The 15,198-nt window shown below is 56.3% G+C and overlaps 1 protein-coding gene and 1 long non-coding RNA gene across 8 annotated transcripts in view; one reads left to right on the top strand and one right to left on the bottom strand.

The window, feature by feature from the left end:
- The window catches only part of SCMH1 (Scm polycomb group protein homolog 1), a 107,397-nt gene extending 96,656 nt beyond the window's left edge, over positions 1 to 10,741 (top strand). For 6 of the 7 annotated variants that reach the window (XM_044997983.1, XM_044997980.1, XM_044997982.1 and 3 more), the window contains 2 exons: positions 4,894 to 5,036; positions 8,682 to 10,740. In XM_044997983.1, the coding sequence (XP_044853918.1) occupies positions 4,894 to 5,036; positions 8,682 to 8,807 (269 nt within the window). In that variant the 3' untranslated portion in view covers positions 8,808 to 10,740. Of the gene's footprint in view, positions 1 to 4,893; positions 5,037 to 8,681 lie in introns of all 7 variants that reach the window. The other variant, XM_044997987.1, reaches the window with a different exon arrangement.
- Positions 3,154 to 8,053, bottom strand: LOC123355475. The gene is made up of 3 exons (XR_006575112.1): positions 7,707 to 8,053; positions 5,851 to 6,050; positions 3,154 to 3,535 (listed from the first exon to the last, which is right to left on the bottom strand). It is a non-coding gene; the product is annotated as an uncharacterized LOC123355475 (long non-coding RNA).
- Positions 10,742 to 15,198: the final 4,457 nt, after the last annotated feature.

Genomic DNA, 15,198 nt, shown 5'->3' with positions numbered 1-15,198 from the left:
GAGAGCTGGACATTCAGCCTTCAGTCTGCCTGTGTGTATGTTATAACACAGGCTTTACTTATAGGGAAACATTTTTTTAATTAGCTTCATATGTGCCATTAAGATAAGCAGTGATCATATTTAACAGCTGCATTGTAATGCATATGCTCAAGAGGATAGAGCTACAGTATCGCGTTTACCCTTTTCTTGGCACGTCCTGACCCTTGAGTGCTTACCCATGGAAGCTTTAGTTGCTTTAACATATTTTTTGTATTTCTTTGATTATTTTTAATAAATGAAAAGACCCCAGTTCTCTAATGGGTGCCAGTTGGCAAAGGCCAGCTTGACAAACTGTGGGCTTCGCGGGCATTTGAAGGTTCACTAGTGTCTGTAGGTGTTGCATTGCCAGACCTGGGCACGTAGTTTCTCTTAGAAATGTCCGGTTCAAGGGCTCCTTTACAATCAGGGCCGGCTCCAGGCACCAGCATTCCAAGCTGGTGCTTGGGGCGGCATTCTGCAAGGGGCGGCAGTCCCTGTTGTTTTGCCCCCAAGCAGCGCGCCGAATTGCCGTCGCAGACGGTGGGGGCAGTCCATGTGCCCTTAGGGTGGCAGGCGCGTCTCTGCGGTGGCGGCAATTCGGGGACAGCTTCTATGTTTAGCTGTCTGGGGTGGCTTCAGCTAAACATAGAAGCTGCAGCCGAATTGCCACCGCCGCGGAAACGCGCCTGCCGCCCTAAGGGCACCCAGACTGCCCCCGCCGCCCGGGGCGGCAATTCGGTGTGCTGCTTGGGGCAACGAAAACTCTAGAGCCGGTCCTGTTTACAATGCACAAACTCCTCCCCCCTGCCAGCTGTGCCGCTCCCTTCTTGTCCCTCAAAACTGGAACTTTTCTCTCCATTTAATTGAAAACATTGTCAGTTTAAATTTGGCAAAAATAATGTCTGCACGTTCCAAATAACCCCCCAATGTAGTGGGAGAAACAAGGAGGCTGAATTGCTGGAGCAGAGTATAGTAAGAGGCAGCAATGAGGCAGGCTCCAACGGCTGATGCTTTGCCAGTCCTCCCCATGGCAGACAGGTGCACATTGTCTGTCTCAGTGCCCACCTCCTAGAGGGGTGAAAAATCTGCTTTACTTGCCCAGGGAACCACTTTCAAACATTTGTTAGTCTGTAAAACCAAACCAAAGTTTTCTGACTTAGCAAGTGCAGTCAGTGAGCAACAGGGCCAGGCCAAGGGTCAGACCTCTCCTCTTTTTGCCACAGTTTTTCTCCGACAACACTATGGTAATGAGGATATGGAGGTAGATATTACCACATCCGAGGTAGAAGCCAAATTCAAACAGCTTAATGGGATGAAATTGGGGGACCCAGATAATCTTCATCCAAGAATATTAAAGGAACTGGCACATGAAATTGCAAGCCCATTAGCAAGAATTTTTAATGAATCAGTAAACTCAGGGGTTGTACCGTACAACTGGAGAATTGCTAACGTAGTTCCTATTTTTAAGAAAGGGAAAAAGGTGATCCAAGTAACTATAGGCCTGTTAGTTTGACATCTGTAATTTGGAAAACATTTTGAAGGAGAAAGTAGTTAAGGACATTGAGGTCAATGGTAAATGAGACAAAATACGACATGGTTTTACAAAAGGTAGATCGTGCCAAACCAACCTGATCTCCTTCTTTGAGAAGGTAACAGATTTTTTAGAGAAAGGAAATGCAGTGGTTCTAATTTACCTCGATTTCAGTAAGGCATTTGATACAGTTCCACATGGGGAATTATTAGTTAAATTAGAAAAGATGGGGATCAATATGAAAATTGAAAGGTGGATAAGGAACTGGTTAAAGGGGAGACTACAACGGGTCATACTGAAAGGTGAACTGTCAGGCTAGAAGGAGGTTGCTAGTGGAGTTCCTCAGGGATCAGTTTTGGGACCAATCTTATTTAACCTTTTTATTACTGACCTTGGCACAAAAATGTGCTAATAAAGTTTGCGGATGACACAAAGCTGGGAGGTATTGCTAACACAGAGAAGGACCGGGATATCATACAGGAAGATCTGGATGACCTTGTAAACTGGAGTAATAGTAATAGGATGAAATTTAATAGTGAAAAGTGCAAGGTCATGCATTTAGGGATTAATAACAAGAATTTTGGTTATAAATTGGGGACACATCAGTTGGAAGTAACAGAGGAGGAGAAGGACCTTGGAGTATTGGTTGACCACAGGATGACTATGAGCCGCCAATGTGATATGGCCGTTAAAAAAGCTAATGCGGTTTTAAGATGCATCAGGCCAGGTATTTCCAGTAGAGATAAGGAGGTGTTAGTACCGTTATACAAGGCACTGGTGAGACCTCATCTGGAATACTGTGTGCAGTTCTGGTCTCCCATGTTTAAGAAGGATGAATTCAAACTGGAACAGATACAGAGAAGGGCTACTAGGATGATCTGAGGAATGGAAAACCTGTCTTATGAAAGGAGACTGAAAGAGCTTGGCTTGTTTAGCCTAACCAAAAGAAGACTGAGGGGAGATATGATTGCTCTCTATAAATATATCGGAGAGGAATTATTTAAGCTTAGTACCAGTGTGGACACAAGAACAAATGGATATAAACTGGACACTAGGAAGTTTAGACTTGAAATTAGATGAAGGTTTCTAACCATTAGAGGAGTGAAGTTCTGGACCAGCCTTCCAAGGGGAGCAGTGGGGCCAAAAGACATATCTGGCTTCAAGACTAAGCTTGATAAGTTTATGGAGGGGACGGTATGATGGGATAGCCTAATTTTGGCAATTAATTGATCTTTGATTATTAGCAGGTAAATATGCCCAGTGGTCTGTGATGGGATGTTAGATGGGATGGGGTCTGAGTTACTACAGAGAATTCTTTCCTGGGTGCTGGCTGGTGAGTCTTGCCCAAATGCTCAGGGTTTAGCTGATCGCCATATTTGGGGTCGGGAAGGAATTTTCCTCCAGGGCAGATTGGCAGAGGTCCTGAAGGTTTTTCGCCTTCCTCTGCAGCGTGGGGCACGGGTCACATGCTTGAGGATTCTCTGCACCTTGAGGTCTTTAAACCACGATTCAAGGACTTCAATAACTCAGACATAAGTTAAGGGTTTGTTACAGGAGTGGGTGGGTGATATTCTGTGGCCTGCATTGTGCAGGAGTCAGACTACATGACCATAATGGTTCCTTCTGATCTTAAGTCTATGAGCCTATGAGACAGAGGTCCCCAAACTATGGTGTGCGCACCCCCCGGGGGGGGTGCAGAGGAACTTTTGAGGGGCATGGCTGGGCCATGAATGGAGCTGCAGACAGCGGCTGTGAATGATGCACTGAATGAATTGGGAAGAGGAAGAAAAGGAGGGAGATGGGGTAGTAGTTGGAAACGCAGCTGGGCGCAAGGGACACCATGCTGAGCAGGGACTGTTGGGGCCGTGAGGGGAGGGCAGAAGAATCAGACGAGAGGCAGGAGGCGATATGGTCATAGGCACCTGGAGGGGGTTGGAGGAGGGGAGTCTGCAGTTCTAGGGAGAACTGGAGGGTGCTGTCTTGACCCTGCAAGAGAAAAGGGACAGCTCAGGCCTTGGCAGGTGCGTTCTTAACATGGTGTCTGGCAATGGTTCAGAAAGGATGAGACACAAACCGGGGAGGGGGTAAATCAACCTTAACTCCCCCCCACCCCCGTCCGCCCCCACCGTGCTGTCCTCAGCCCTAATTCCCCCCCCCGCCCCCAGGCCCTGCTGCCCTCAGCCTTTGTCACACCCCCATCCACGCCAGTGCCCTGCTGCCATCAGCCCTAATTCAACACCCCCATCCGCCCCTGCTGCCCTCGGCCTCCATCCCGCCCCCGTCGGCCTCCATCCCACCCCCGTCCGCCCCCGCGCCCTGCTGCCCTCAGCCTTCATCCCGCCGCCCCCGCGCCCTGCTGCCCTCAGCCCTAATTCCCCCCCCCCCGCCCCCAGGCCCTGCTGCTCTCAGCCTTCGTCACACCCCATCCACGCCAGCGCCCAGCTGCCATCAGCCCTAATTCAACACCCCCATCCGCCCCAGCGCCCTGCTGCCCTCAGCCTTCATCCCGCCCCAGCGCCGTGCTGCCCTCAGCCTTCATCCCGCCCCCGTCCGCCCCAGCACCCTGCTGCCCTCAGCCCTAATTCTCTGCCCTTGTCCGCCCCAGCGCCCTGCTGCCCTCAGCCCTAATTCCCCGCCCCCGTCCGCCCCCGCGCCCTGCTGCCCTCAGCCTTCATCCCGCCCCCATCCGCCCCAGCACCCTGCTGCCTTCAGCCTTCATCCCACCCCTGTCCACTCCAGCGCCCTGCTGCCTTCAGCCTTCATCCCACCCCTGTCCGCCCCAGCGCCCTGCTGCCCTCAGCCTTTGTCCCGCTCCCGTCCGCCTCAGCGCCCTGCTGTTCTCAGCCTTCATCCCACCCCCATCCGCCCCAGCGCCCTGCTGTTCTCAGCCTTCGTCCCGCCCCCGTCCGCCTCAGTGCCCTGCTGTTCTCAGCCTTCATCCCACCCCCGTCCACCCCAGCGCCCTGCTGCCCCCAGCCCTAATTCCCCGCCCCCGTCCGCGCCAGCACCATGCTGCCCTCAGCCCTAATTCCCCGCCCCCGTCCGCCCCCGCGCCCTGCTGCCCTCAGCCTTCATCCCGCCCCGTCCGCCCCAGTGCCCTGCTGCCCTCAGCCTTCATCCCGCCCCGTCCGCCCCCGCGCCCTGCTGCCCTCAGCCTTAATCCCGCCCCCGTCCATGCTACCACACTGCTGTCCTCAGCCCTAGCTCCCAGCCCGTGTCTATTTCAGCGCTGTGCTGATCTCCACCCTTGCACCCCAGCACTATCCTCACCAGCACTGTGCTGACATCGGCCAGAATGCTGATGCTCTAACTAACTGTTTCTCTCTCATTGTCTCACTCTTCAGGGTCTGATAGATACCTAGGACTTAGAGACACCTCCCGGCTGAACAGCCGAGACCCCTCTTCCTGGACAGTGGAGGACGTGATGCATTTCGTACGAGAAGCTGACCCACAACTGGGACCCCATGCTGATCTCTTTCGAAAACACGTAAATATATCTGTGTGTATGTCCAGCTGGAGGGCCGGATACTCCCGGTGTAAATCAGGGTGCTCCAGTGACGCTAACTCTCACAGTCATAGAGATGGAGGCAGAAAAGCCCAGTTAGATGCTGATGTCCAGCTCTCTGGCCAGTGCAGGGTCACCTCCAATGTACCTTTACTAGGGCTGTGTTTGGAGAGATCTAACCTAGCCTTGCCCCGGTGAGAGGTGGCATCATTTCCTCAAGTGATGTAAACATCTGTGTGTATCTCCTGAGAGACAGGGCAGAGCATTGACAAGCTCTCCAAGGCTGTGAACCTGGGCAGGCATTCCAGCTCTCAGCTGGGATCGGACCCAGAGTCTTCAGCACCGAAAAAGCCTGTGCCACTTATTATTTACTCCCTTTACTGAAATAATGGTCACTCCTGGAACCTTGAAATGCACCTCCCCTGCAGGGAAATGTCTCCTTCATGGTGAATCCCATTGAATGACAGCAAATTGCTGGTCAAAAGACTCTTCCTCCCCCACAGGACAGGTTTGTGTGTCTTTGTGTAGCTCTGTTAAATGTAAAACCCTGCAGTAATTCAGTAATATGGTTAAAATTACAACAAGGGTGGAAACCCCAGCCCTAAGGTTCCAGCAGGCACTTTGTTACTTTCTACTATCCTTTCACATCCTAAATGGTAATGCAGGTGCAGCCAGAAAAACAAGACAAGACCGTGCTGCGTGCACCTGAACCTGGGAGGTGCTGAGCACCTGGCCGTGTTCCAGCAGAGCATTTAAGCACATGCTGAATTCCAAGTGGTGCTACTCAGATGCTTACGCGCTCTCCGGGAATGGGGCTGGAATCCCCAGCAGGCCTTACGCTCCCTGAGGGCAGGTTGCAGCTGCAGGTTGAAAGTTGCATGTCCTGACTGCTGGTGACTTTCTTAAATTTCGTGATCTCGTCCGTTTGAGGAGGCACGTTGGCAGCTGCTGCTGCTTGGTGGGAGACACGTCTATCAGTTGACAGTACAGATGGCTCTGAAATGGGAAGATACTTCTCAAATTATATGAGAAGAGTGCCTGGTGCTTTACCAAGAGTTAACGCCACAGGCGCTGGGTCTACAGTTCTGAGAAATGTTTTCATGACAAAAAAAAGTGACTATTTGCAGGATAGTGCAGATTGGACCGAAAGTTTCAGAGCCCTCAAATCACAGTAGCTGTTGGTTGGGTTTAGGTTGAGTGGTTTGTTAGAGGATTTTTGTGTGTGTGTTTCAGTGAGGCACCTAAAATCTGCCCCCTGGAAACTGTCCCATTGACAGCCTCTTGTCCCTTCAGAGCTCCTGGCCTAGCCAGGCACAGAGAATGATGAGTGATGATGTCACAAGGTGGGGGCCAGTAATAAGTTGCTAAATTTAGCAGATGCCCACTGAGCGTGCTCAGAAGTGATTCTTCAGTCACTCGCGCTGAGGGAGGGTTTTGTCCAGCTCAGGTTTCACGCCTCAGGCACGTTTGACGTACATGGTGTGGGACTGGCTGACAATGTGGACTGTAGCCGGACTCTGCCTCCAGCGGGGGGAATCACAGGAAGTGAAGTTTGCCCAGCCTTTCCAGAAACCTGCCCCTGCCAGGCAGAGACCTGCTGCTGAGGGGGTTGAATGTTTGTTCCCTTAGGCTACAGCCTGAAATTAAAGGGGGGGACATTGATGTTTGTGTCTGGCCACCCTGGGGTGAGCTGACAGTTGTATTAGCTCACCCATGCTGTAACATGACTCAGCATTCAATGCAGACAGCCCCTCAGCAGTGCTTTGAGCCTTAGGTCTCATGGAAGCAAGTAGTGATTCCGGTCAGCTCCTCTTCCCACTGGGAGAGCTTTGCCTGCTACCCAGGAAGGGCTAGATCAGGGGGAGGTGGGGGAGGTAAATAAATCCGAAACAAAGGAGAAATTGAGGAGAACAATTGTGGGGTTAAGGCACTGGACTGGGAGTCAGGAGGCCAAGGTTCAATTCCTGGCTGTGCCACAGATCTGCTGTGTGGCCTTAGGCAACTCACCTGATCAGTCCATGCCTCTGTTTGCTCACTGCTGAACGGGGAGGGCAGCCTTTGGCTCCCGAGCATGGGGTGCAGTGAGGCTAAAGTGAGTGATGCTTGTAAGTGTGTGAAATGCTTGGGTGAAAGGCGCTACAAAAGTGCAGGTTAATGCAGTTAATAACCATGGGAAGTAAAGAACTCCAGCAGCATTGCACCCTGGCTGGCTCTGGCCTGTCTCTTGGACAGAACCACCTCAGAAGAACCAGGATTTTAAATCCCGTCTTTGGACAGACTTCTCTCTGAGTGAGGGACAGAGGGGGAATCTGAAGATGAAAACATTATCAGACAAAGCCCATAAAGTAATTCATTCTACTCCTCAAAATAGCACAAGCCCAAAGTGCTTGTGGGATGGAATTTGGTGTTGACACAAGCCAACATCCCTGTTCGGCTGTCTTGTGGGAGTCCTCAGAGTAGCTGTTTAATCAGTTTCACAATCACATTCACCTTTGTACTTTCAGAGTTCATTGGGGGGGCATGTCGGCTTTCCCTGCTAACCCCCACTGCACGCTGCCAGCAGGCCAGCCCTTCCTCAGGAGCCACTGCCCAGACCTGACAAGGCCCCAAGCATCCAACATGTTACTTCCCTTTCCCCTGGCAGTCACCCACCTGCGCGTGGCACCACAGCAATGGCTGACAAGGAAGCGGGGTTCCGTCTGGGCGTGGCAGGAGGCACATTCTCGTTCCTGACTTCCTCCTACGCAGTAGTGGCTACAAGAGCCTTGTTTCTCGCTGGTTTCACAGAGACGTGAGGCTGCTCTTTGCAGGGACAAACCTGGGTATCTTTAGGAACAGCTGGAAACAAAGGGTGGGGGGGAGTCAGTATCATGTGGGCAGCCAGGTGGGTCTTTAACAGCCCCCATGGGCCACAGACCACAGCTTCGAGCTGCTCTAGTGCATGCCCCGAGAGCCCTCAAATACCCCCAGTCCCCCCTTATGAATGGAGCTAACCATCCCTGTTGTCTAACAGCCCCAGCCACGGCATGCGTTGAGTGTCCTTGATCAGCCCCCGGGGGAGAGCTGAGAGGCAGCGGACAGAGGAAGATTTAGCAGCTGTGATTTCCTTGTGGGGCTGAGGATGAGAGGGGGGAGACGGAGGGTGTCACTGCAAGGAATGTCCTGCTCTCTTGGACCCTGTCGTTCTCCTTCTGAATGGCAGCCCCTCCCCACCAGGCAGTGCCACCGGAGCCAGCCTCCCAGTAGGAATGTCGGGTCATTCTCGCTGGGCCCAGGGCGGGCAGGTGGGAAGGATTCCTGCCCGTTGGTGGGAGCTGCAGGGCAGTGAGTAGGGAGGGAATGCCTTGGAAATGGCTGACACAGACGCTTGCTGGGCTGGCGTCAGTCAAGTGTTCCCATGGGGTTTATAAGAACCTAGTGAATTGTAGGGAAGGAAAACCTGCCCAGCCCTGGAGCCAGCGTCCTTTAGTGCCGCCCCCCACGGTACTCTTGGGAGAGTGAGTTCCAGGGGTGCCCTGGCTAAGCCAGGCAGTGATTTGGGGCTAGTGATGGCGCCAGGCAGTGCCAGGGTTTGTAGGGCAGAGCAAGCCTCGCTAACGCTGACCTTCTCTTGCTCCCTGGTGCCAGGAGATTGACGGCAAAGCCATGCTCCTGCTGCGGAGTGACATGATGATGAAGTACATGGGGCTGAAGCTGGGTCCGGCGCTGAAGCTCACCTACCACATCGACAAACTTAAGCAAGGCAAGTTCTGAGAGGACTCTTTGCGGGACAGCCCGTCAGAATGCCGGGCTCCTGGCCACACCCTGCAGACTGGTACGCATGCATACACCGCCGGCAGACACGGCCCAGAAACGCCTGCAGATCACTACATGGATCCACCAGCCCCCCTCCTTCCACTGTCAGGAGCACAGTGGGCACGTGAAGGGAGACAGACAATTTGTTGGCTCCCCAGGGACCAAACAGAGCTTGACTCATGGACTTCCTGACACAAACATACGAACCCTTTCCGTGCTCCTGCGCTGATGCTCGACTGCAGAGCCCAGTCCCTCTGCACCCAAGGGGACGAAGACACGCTGTGTTTCGCAGAGTTCTTCAGCGCCCTGGGCTTCTGCGGTGCTGGATCCTTTCCCCTTTGTTCCCCTGCAGGAGTGCGACTCTCTCATGTCTTTCCTCTGCCCCGGTTCCCTTGTCTCTCCTGGCTGTCTGGTCCGGCCTAGCCTTGTTTCCTCGCTCTATATCAGATGGACAGCTCTGCTGCAGATGCTACGATGCTGGCATTTTCCATGCCGCCATGCCAGGCTGGGCAGGACAGGCTGTGAGAACCCAACTCCTGGAGTAACACTATGGCAAGCTTAAAAGACTGTGCACCCTGTTCCCAGCCTTCCGTGAAGGGCTGTGTGCCTGGGACTGCAGCCCAGAACATGGTCACACAAGCCTGCTAGTCCTGCTGTCTTGACAGAGCAGCCTTTCCTCCTGCCCCGGGGGCCCATAGCTGGTGGACTTCCTCATGCTGGCGATGCCAAGGTGGCAATTCCTTTGTATTTATTTCTGACAAGGAGGGAAGCTCAGCTGGGGCAGACACAGACTGATGCCTTCCCAGTTAGCATGGGCTGTGGGCTAGGAGGGCTGGGCGCCCTGTTGAATTCTCTCTTTTTAAGGTGTCATCTGTTTAGGAAACAACAATGAAATGTTTTTGTATCTATTATGAAATCGCAACCCTCAGAGCTCTTTACCCAACAATGTAAAGGTTCGTCTGTCCAGATGGTACTGTTAGAATGGCCTTACCTCTCCATTTCATTCTGTCAACCATCAGCAGGTTCCAGGGGTGTGTGACCAGGGCTGGCTGTGTGACAGCAGGATCACAACTTCTGGGAAGGCCGTCCCTCTCTCTGCCCTTCCTGGGCCTGTCCCAGCTCCCGCCCGGCACAGCTTGTTTCAAGCTGTTTAATGTATTTATTTGTGATGGCACTTGAGCAGTGACCCACTGTCCCATGTCTGAGTTGCTGCAGCTGTAGAGAAATGAGGTGGAGAAGAACCTAGCCAGGTGCCCTACACCTGCCATGGGGCAGGAACCTGCTCCCTAGGAAGCCAACGGAACTTTTTCATGAACTCCGATGGGAGCAGGCTCTTCATCACAGCTGTTAGAGCCCTGCAATGGAAAACGGGCTGGGTAATACCCCGCACAATCTCACTGCCTGGTATGTGACAAGCAGAGGGAAGAGCTGCCATGCCTCTTGGTGTGCCCATGAGTCAGCTCTGAGGGCAGGGTGGGGCTTGAGCACTGGCCTGCTAGCCATACGCCGAGAACATGGCCCAAAGGGACAGGAAGTAGGGAAATGTCCATCACAAGCACTTCTTTCCTCTCCTGCCTTTCCCTCTTGCTGTCTGCCCCCCCCCCCCCCCCCGCCAGGGGCTCCCTGGGTCCGAGTGCCACGGGAGCTCTTATGTGGCTCTGCTTTACCCCTAAGGGGAAATTGGAAAGAAAACCCAAACGTAATAAAAGGCTATTTGTAAAACAAGGTCTCTGCTAAATCCTAGCGGTTGTCCCCAGCACAGCACGACGAACCGGACGAGGGGCTCGGCCTCGTCGCTGTCCCATGGCCAGCGGCAGCACAGAAACCTCCTCCTTGGTTTTCACGTTTCCTTTGCTGCTGTCCGGCTGCAGACGGGCCTCTCGCAGGCAGGTCCCAGTGCAGTGCAGCCAGCGCTCTCCTCGGCACTTACTTTATGTTGAGTTGTTTATAAATAAAAGAATAACCACGTTCCTTGGCTGGCTTTGTCAGGTGGTTAGAGAGGCCCATTCTACAGGGCTGTCAGCCCCCCACGCAACCAGGGAGCTCCGCACCCAAGGTGAGCAGGGGTCTGCCCCTGCATAGTTGCTTCTCCACGAGGGAGGGTGCTCTCTGCCGCTGGAAGCTTGTTCTGTCGGAGGCTGCAGGCACATACAGATAGGAATGAGCCATTGGCAGGCTCCAGCCCAGTCCTGCTCCTACATGATTTGTACATCCGGCTCCTGAGCATTTACACCTTTGAAACTACCGCGGCCAATGCAATCCAAGGAAGCTGCCCGGCCAGTCTGCGAGAGCTGTCTGCCTGCAGCAGCAGCTCGCCTGACTTGGGATCACAGAACTGAAGTTCCCAGCAGTAGATTGTGATTAATCCCTGGAACCTTTTAAACCTTGTCAGTGTCTTTTCTGCCCCTCTCCTCACCTCTGTCTGCACCTGGGGGAGCCCCAGGCATCCCAGGGAATTGACAGGGAGCAGCCAGTCATTCCCAGGCCTGAGCTGTGAAAAGAGCTGGGGGTACTTGCCACATTGCCTGGCCCCTGCTTCCCTCCCCTGTGCTGCTGTTGCAGCGCTGGGCCCGGTGAGAGTGTTGGCCAAGCTGGGCTGCACGGGGAGCTCTAATCCCAGACCTGTTCTGGTAAGTGCAGTCGATTTACAGGGGCTCTTTCCACCAGAACGTCTGGCCACACGTCCTGCACATCCCAGTCCCATGCACCTTCCCTGCCCAGAGCTCCTTCCCCTGGCTGCTCAGCTGCAGAGCCTCCACGGCGGCTGCCTAGTCCCTCCTAAAGGCTCTGAGCGAAACTAGGCTCAGCTGCCCCAACTGCCTTGTCCAGGGCAACTCCCTGTTGGGATTTCATCACCAAAGCCATGTGGTGAGGGGCACAGATCAGGCAGGGCCCAAGTGCCCTGCATTGCTCACACTTGGGGACTTGTGACGTCACCGAATCTCAGGGTTGGAAGGGACCTCAGGAGGTATCTAGTCCAGCCCCTGCTCAAAGCAGGACCAACCCCAACTAAATCCCCAAGTGGCCCCCTCAAGGATTGAACTCACAACCCTGGGCTTAGCAGGCCAATGCTCAAACCACTGAGCTATCCCTCCCCCCTGTGCTGCTATCACCTCGCCTCTGGGCGGGGCGAGCTTCCCGCCCCACCGCTGTGTGAGCCGCTGAGGCATTCTGCACGTGGCATGGTGGTGCCAGGAAGGGGTTGCTCAGTCTCAGGAGCTGGGCCGAGAACTGATTTTGCCACAGACCAGCAGGAGGTGACAGCCAGTAATGGGGCAGCCTTTCCTCTGGCCTCGCCCGCCCCGCCCCACCCCAGGGCGTGATCCCCATGGCGTGGTGACAGGAGGGGAGACCCTCACAGAGCTCGAGGCAGCGCCAGTCCCAGGACTAGGCTCAGCAGCGCTGGCAGCTGGTGCTGTGATTGCAGAGCTGGTTCCCCTCCGCGGCGGGGGACGTGCTCTGAGGCACCCGCCCTGGGGAGCTTTGCTGGTCGCCCCGGGGTTAGCAGCAGCAACCCCCTCCCCCTGCCCTGAAACCCTCTTCCTCCCGCGCTGCTCTGCTCCTTCCTTCCACCGGAGCCTCGCTGCGCTGCTTCCACGACTCCAGAGCCTCGCTGCGCTGCTCTGCCCCTGCTCGCCCCGGGACCCCCGTGTCCCCCCGGGACCCCCGCCTCACCCCCGTGTCCCCCCTCGCCCCGGGACACCTGCCTCACCCTGCACCCGCTCGTCCCCCCTCGCCCCGGGACCCCCGTGTCCCCCCTCGCCCCGGGACCCCCGCCTCACCCCTGTGTCCCCCCTGGCCCCGGGACCCCCGTGTCCCCCCTCGCCCCGGGACACCTGCCTCACCCTGCACCCGCTCGTCCCCCCTTGCCCCAGGACACCCGCCTCACCCTGCACCCGCTCGTCCCCCCTCGCCCTGGGACCCCCGTGTCCCCCCTTGCCCCGGGACCCCTGCCTCACCCCTGTCCCCCCTTGCCCCGGGACCCCCGTGTCCCCCCTCGCCCCGGGACCCCCGCCTCACCCTGCACCCGCTCGTCCCCCCTCGCCCCGGCCCCGCCTCACCCCCGTGTCCCCCCTCGCCCCGGGACCCCCGCCTCCCTCTGCACCCGCTCGTCCACCCTCGCCCTAGCTCCCTCACCTTGCCCCCGCCTCCCCCCCATGTCCCCCTTCGCCCCGGGACCCCCGCCTCCCCCCTGCACCCCCTCATCCGCCCTTGCCCCGGAACCTCACCTCAGCCATTTGTCCCCCCTCACCCCAGGACCCCCATCTCCTCCCGCCTCCCCCTGCACTTCCTCGCAGCAGCACCCCACCTCACCCCCATGCCTCCCCCTCGCCTCGGGACCCCCGCCTCCCCCCTGCACCCCCTCGTCCACCCTCGCCCCGGCACCCCCACCTCGCCCCTGCCTCCCCCCTGCACCCCCTCGTCCGCCCTTGCCCCGGCACCCCCACCTCACCCTCTTGTCCCCCCTCACCCCAGCACCCCCACCTCAACCCCATGCCTACTGTTGCCCTGGCACCCCCACCTCACCCCCACGTTCCCCCTTGCCCCAGCACCCCTGCGTCCCCCCTTGCCCTGGCACCCCCACATCTGCCTTGACCCCCCACGTCTGCCCTTACCCGGCACCCCCACCTCACCCCCCGCATAAGCCCTCACCCTAGTGCCCCCACTTCCACCCTCGCCCCAGCACCCCCACCTCACTCCCTGCACCCCCCGGCACCCCCTCATCCGCCCTCACCCCGGCACCCCCACGTCCCCCCTCCCCCTGGCACCCTCGCATCCCCCCTTGCCCCGGCACCCCCTCATCTGCCCTGGCACCCCCAGCTCACCCACGCATCCCACCTCACCCCCATGTCCACCCTTGCCCCGGCACCCCCATGTCACCCCCCCCCCGCATCCGCCTCCTCATCCCACTCCAGATCCCCTGCATGCACCCGTTCCCTTCTTGCAAGGAGTAATGGTCTCAAGTTGCAGAGGGGGAGGTTTAGGCTGGATATTAGGAAACACTATTTCACTAGGAGGGTGGTGAAGCACTGGAATGGGTTCCCTAGGGAGGTGCTGGAATCTCCATCCTTAGGGGTTTTTAAGGTCAGGCTTGACAAAGCCCTGGCTGTGGTGATTTAGTTGGGTTTGGTCCTGCTTTGAGCAGGGGGTTGGACTAGATACCTCCTGAGGTCCCTTCCAACCCTGAGATTCTATGATTCTATCACCCCTGCCTCCGCCCTGTCCCTATCGTCAACCCTCCCCCGTGAACCCCACACCATCCCCTGCATCTCCCCCTCCCCTCCCCGCTCTTGACCCCCTGCCCCCATTCCTGCCCCCTCCTCGTATCTCCCCAGCACCCCCTGCAGCCATCCTCGTCCCCTCAGCCCTCCATCTCCCCCCTCCCCGCTCTTCACCCCCTGCCCCCATTCCTGCCCCCTCGGCCCTCCATCTCCCCCCTCCTCTTTGGATCTGCCTCCTGCCTGTTCTCATATGGCTCTAGTCTAGGTGATTTGCTGCAGCCGCTCCCCTCCTGTACTCACCCCGCTCCGGGGTGGGGGGTGTGTGACCGGTTCTTTGGGCAGTGAACCAGGTCTTTGAAAAATCTCTGGCGTGCGGGGTGTGGCTCTGGCTTCGCTGCACCCCATGGCCTTCGGGAGACGGGTGCTGGAACTAGGGCTGCTGTAGCACCCGCCAACGTGAAGCGGTTTCTATCCTATCCAGGGTTGACAGTTTGGTTCAATGACGCTCAGCCCCCCACTGTACAAATTGTGGCAGCGCCCTACTCACAGCTGAGATCCACTGTCTCTCCACGTACCGAGCATGGGCTAATGGACCCGCTGCTGCGATGGAGGGTGTTCCTGTCTCTTTGAGCTCCAGGCAGTCAGTGACCTCGCAGACACTGGGGGCCATGATAGCCACACTTCGTTCCGGCGTCCTTGGGGAGCAGTTCAATGGCCCCGGTTTAAAAGGTGTTGAAGCAATAGAAGCTGCAGCACTAGGCCACATGGGAAGGCATGAGCAAGAACTAATCCAGATAGAATGAGAGGGCTCCTGGGACCAACTGCAAATGCAGATATTGGGGCACTGGTTAGCAGGGCTGCGCGTATCTGGATGTGTGAGACGCAGACAGGACCAGAAGGCCAGAGGGGAAAGCAAGGGAAGCAGTAGGAGTGTGGCGCTAGGAGGAAGCCATGAGAGAGAGTTTCTTTTGGGCACAGGACTAGCTGGAAAGCAGGCTTGGATTTCTGAACAGGAAACTGCCTGCTGCTGTTTGTTCCTCCTATGTTCAGGGAAACTAAACTATATCCATTCTGACTCCATTATCCATTTCTCCTCCAATCCAGGAACGCCCTGAACATTGGCTAAC

Source organism: Mauremys mutica, chromosome 23, assembly GCF_020497125.1.
Source record: "Mauremys mutica isolate MM-2020 ecotype Southern chromosome 23, ASM2049712v1, whole genome shotgun sequence".
NCBI classification, from domain to species: Eukaryota; Metazoa; Chordata; order Testudines; family Geoemydidae; genus Mauremys; species Mauremys mutica.
This window is presented reverse-complemented; position numbering and strand designations above follow the sequence as displayed.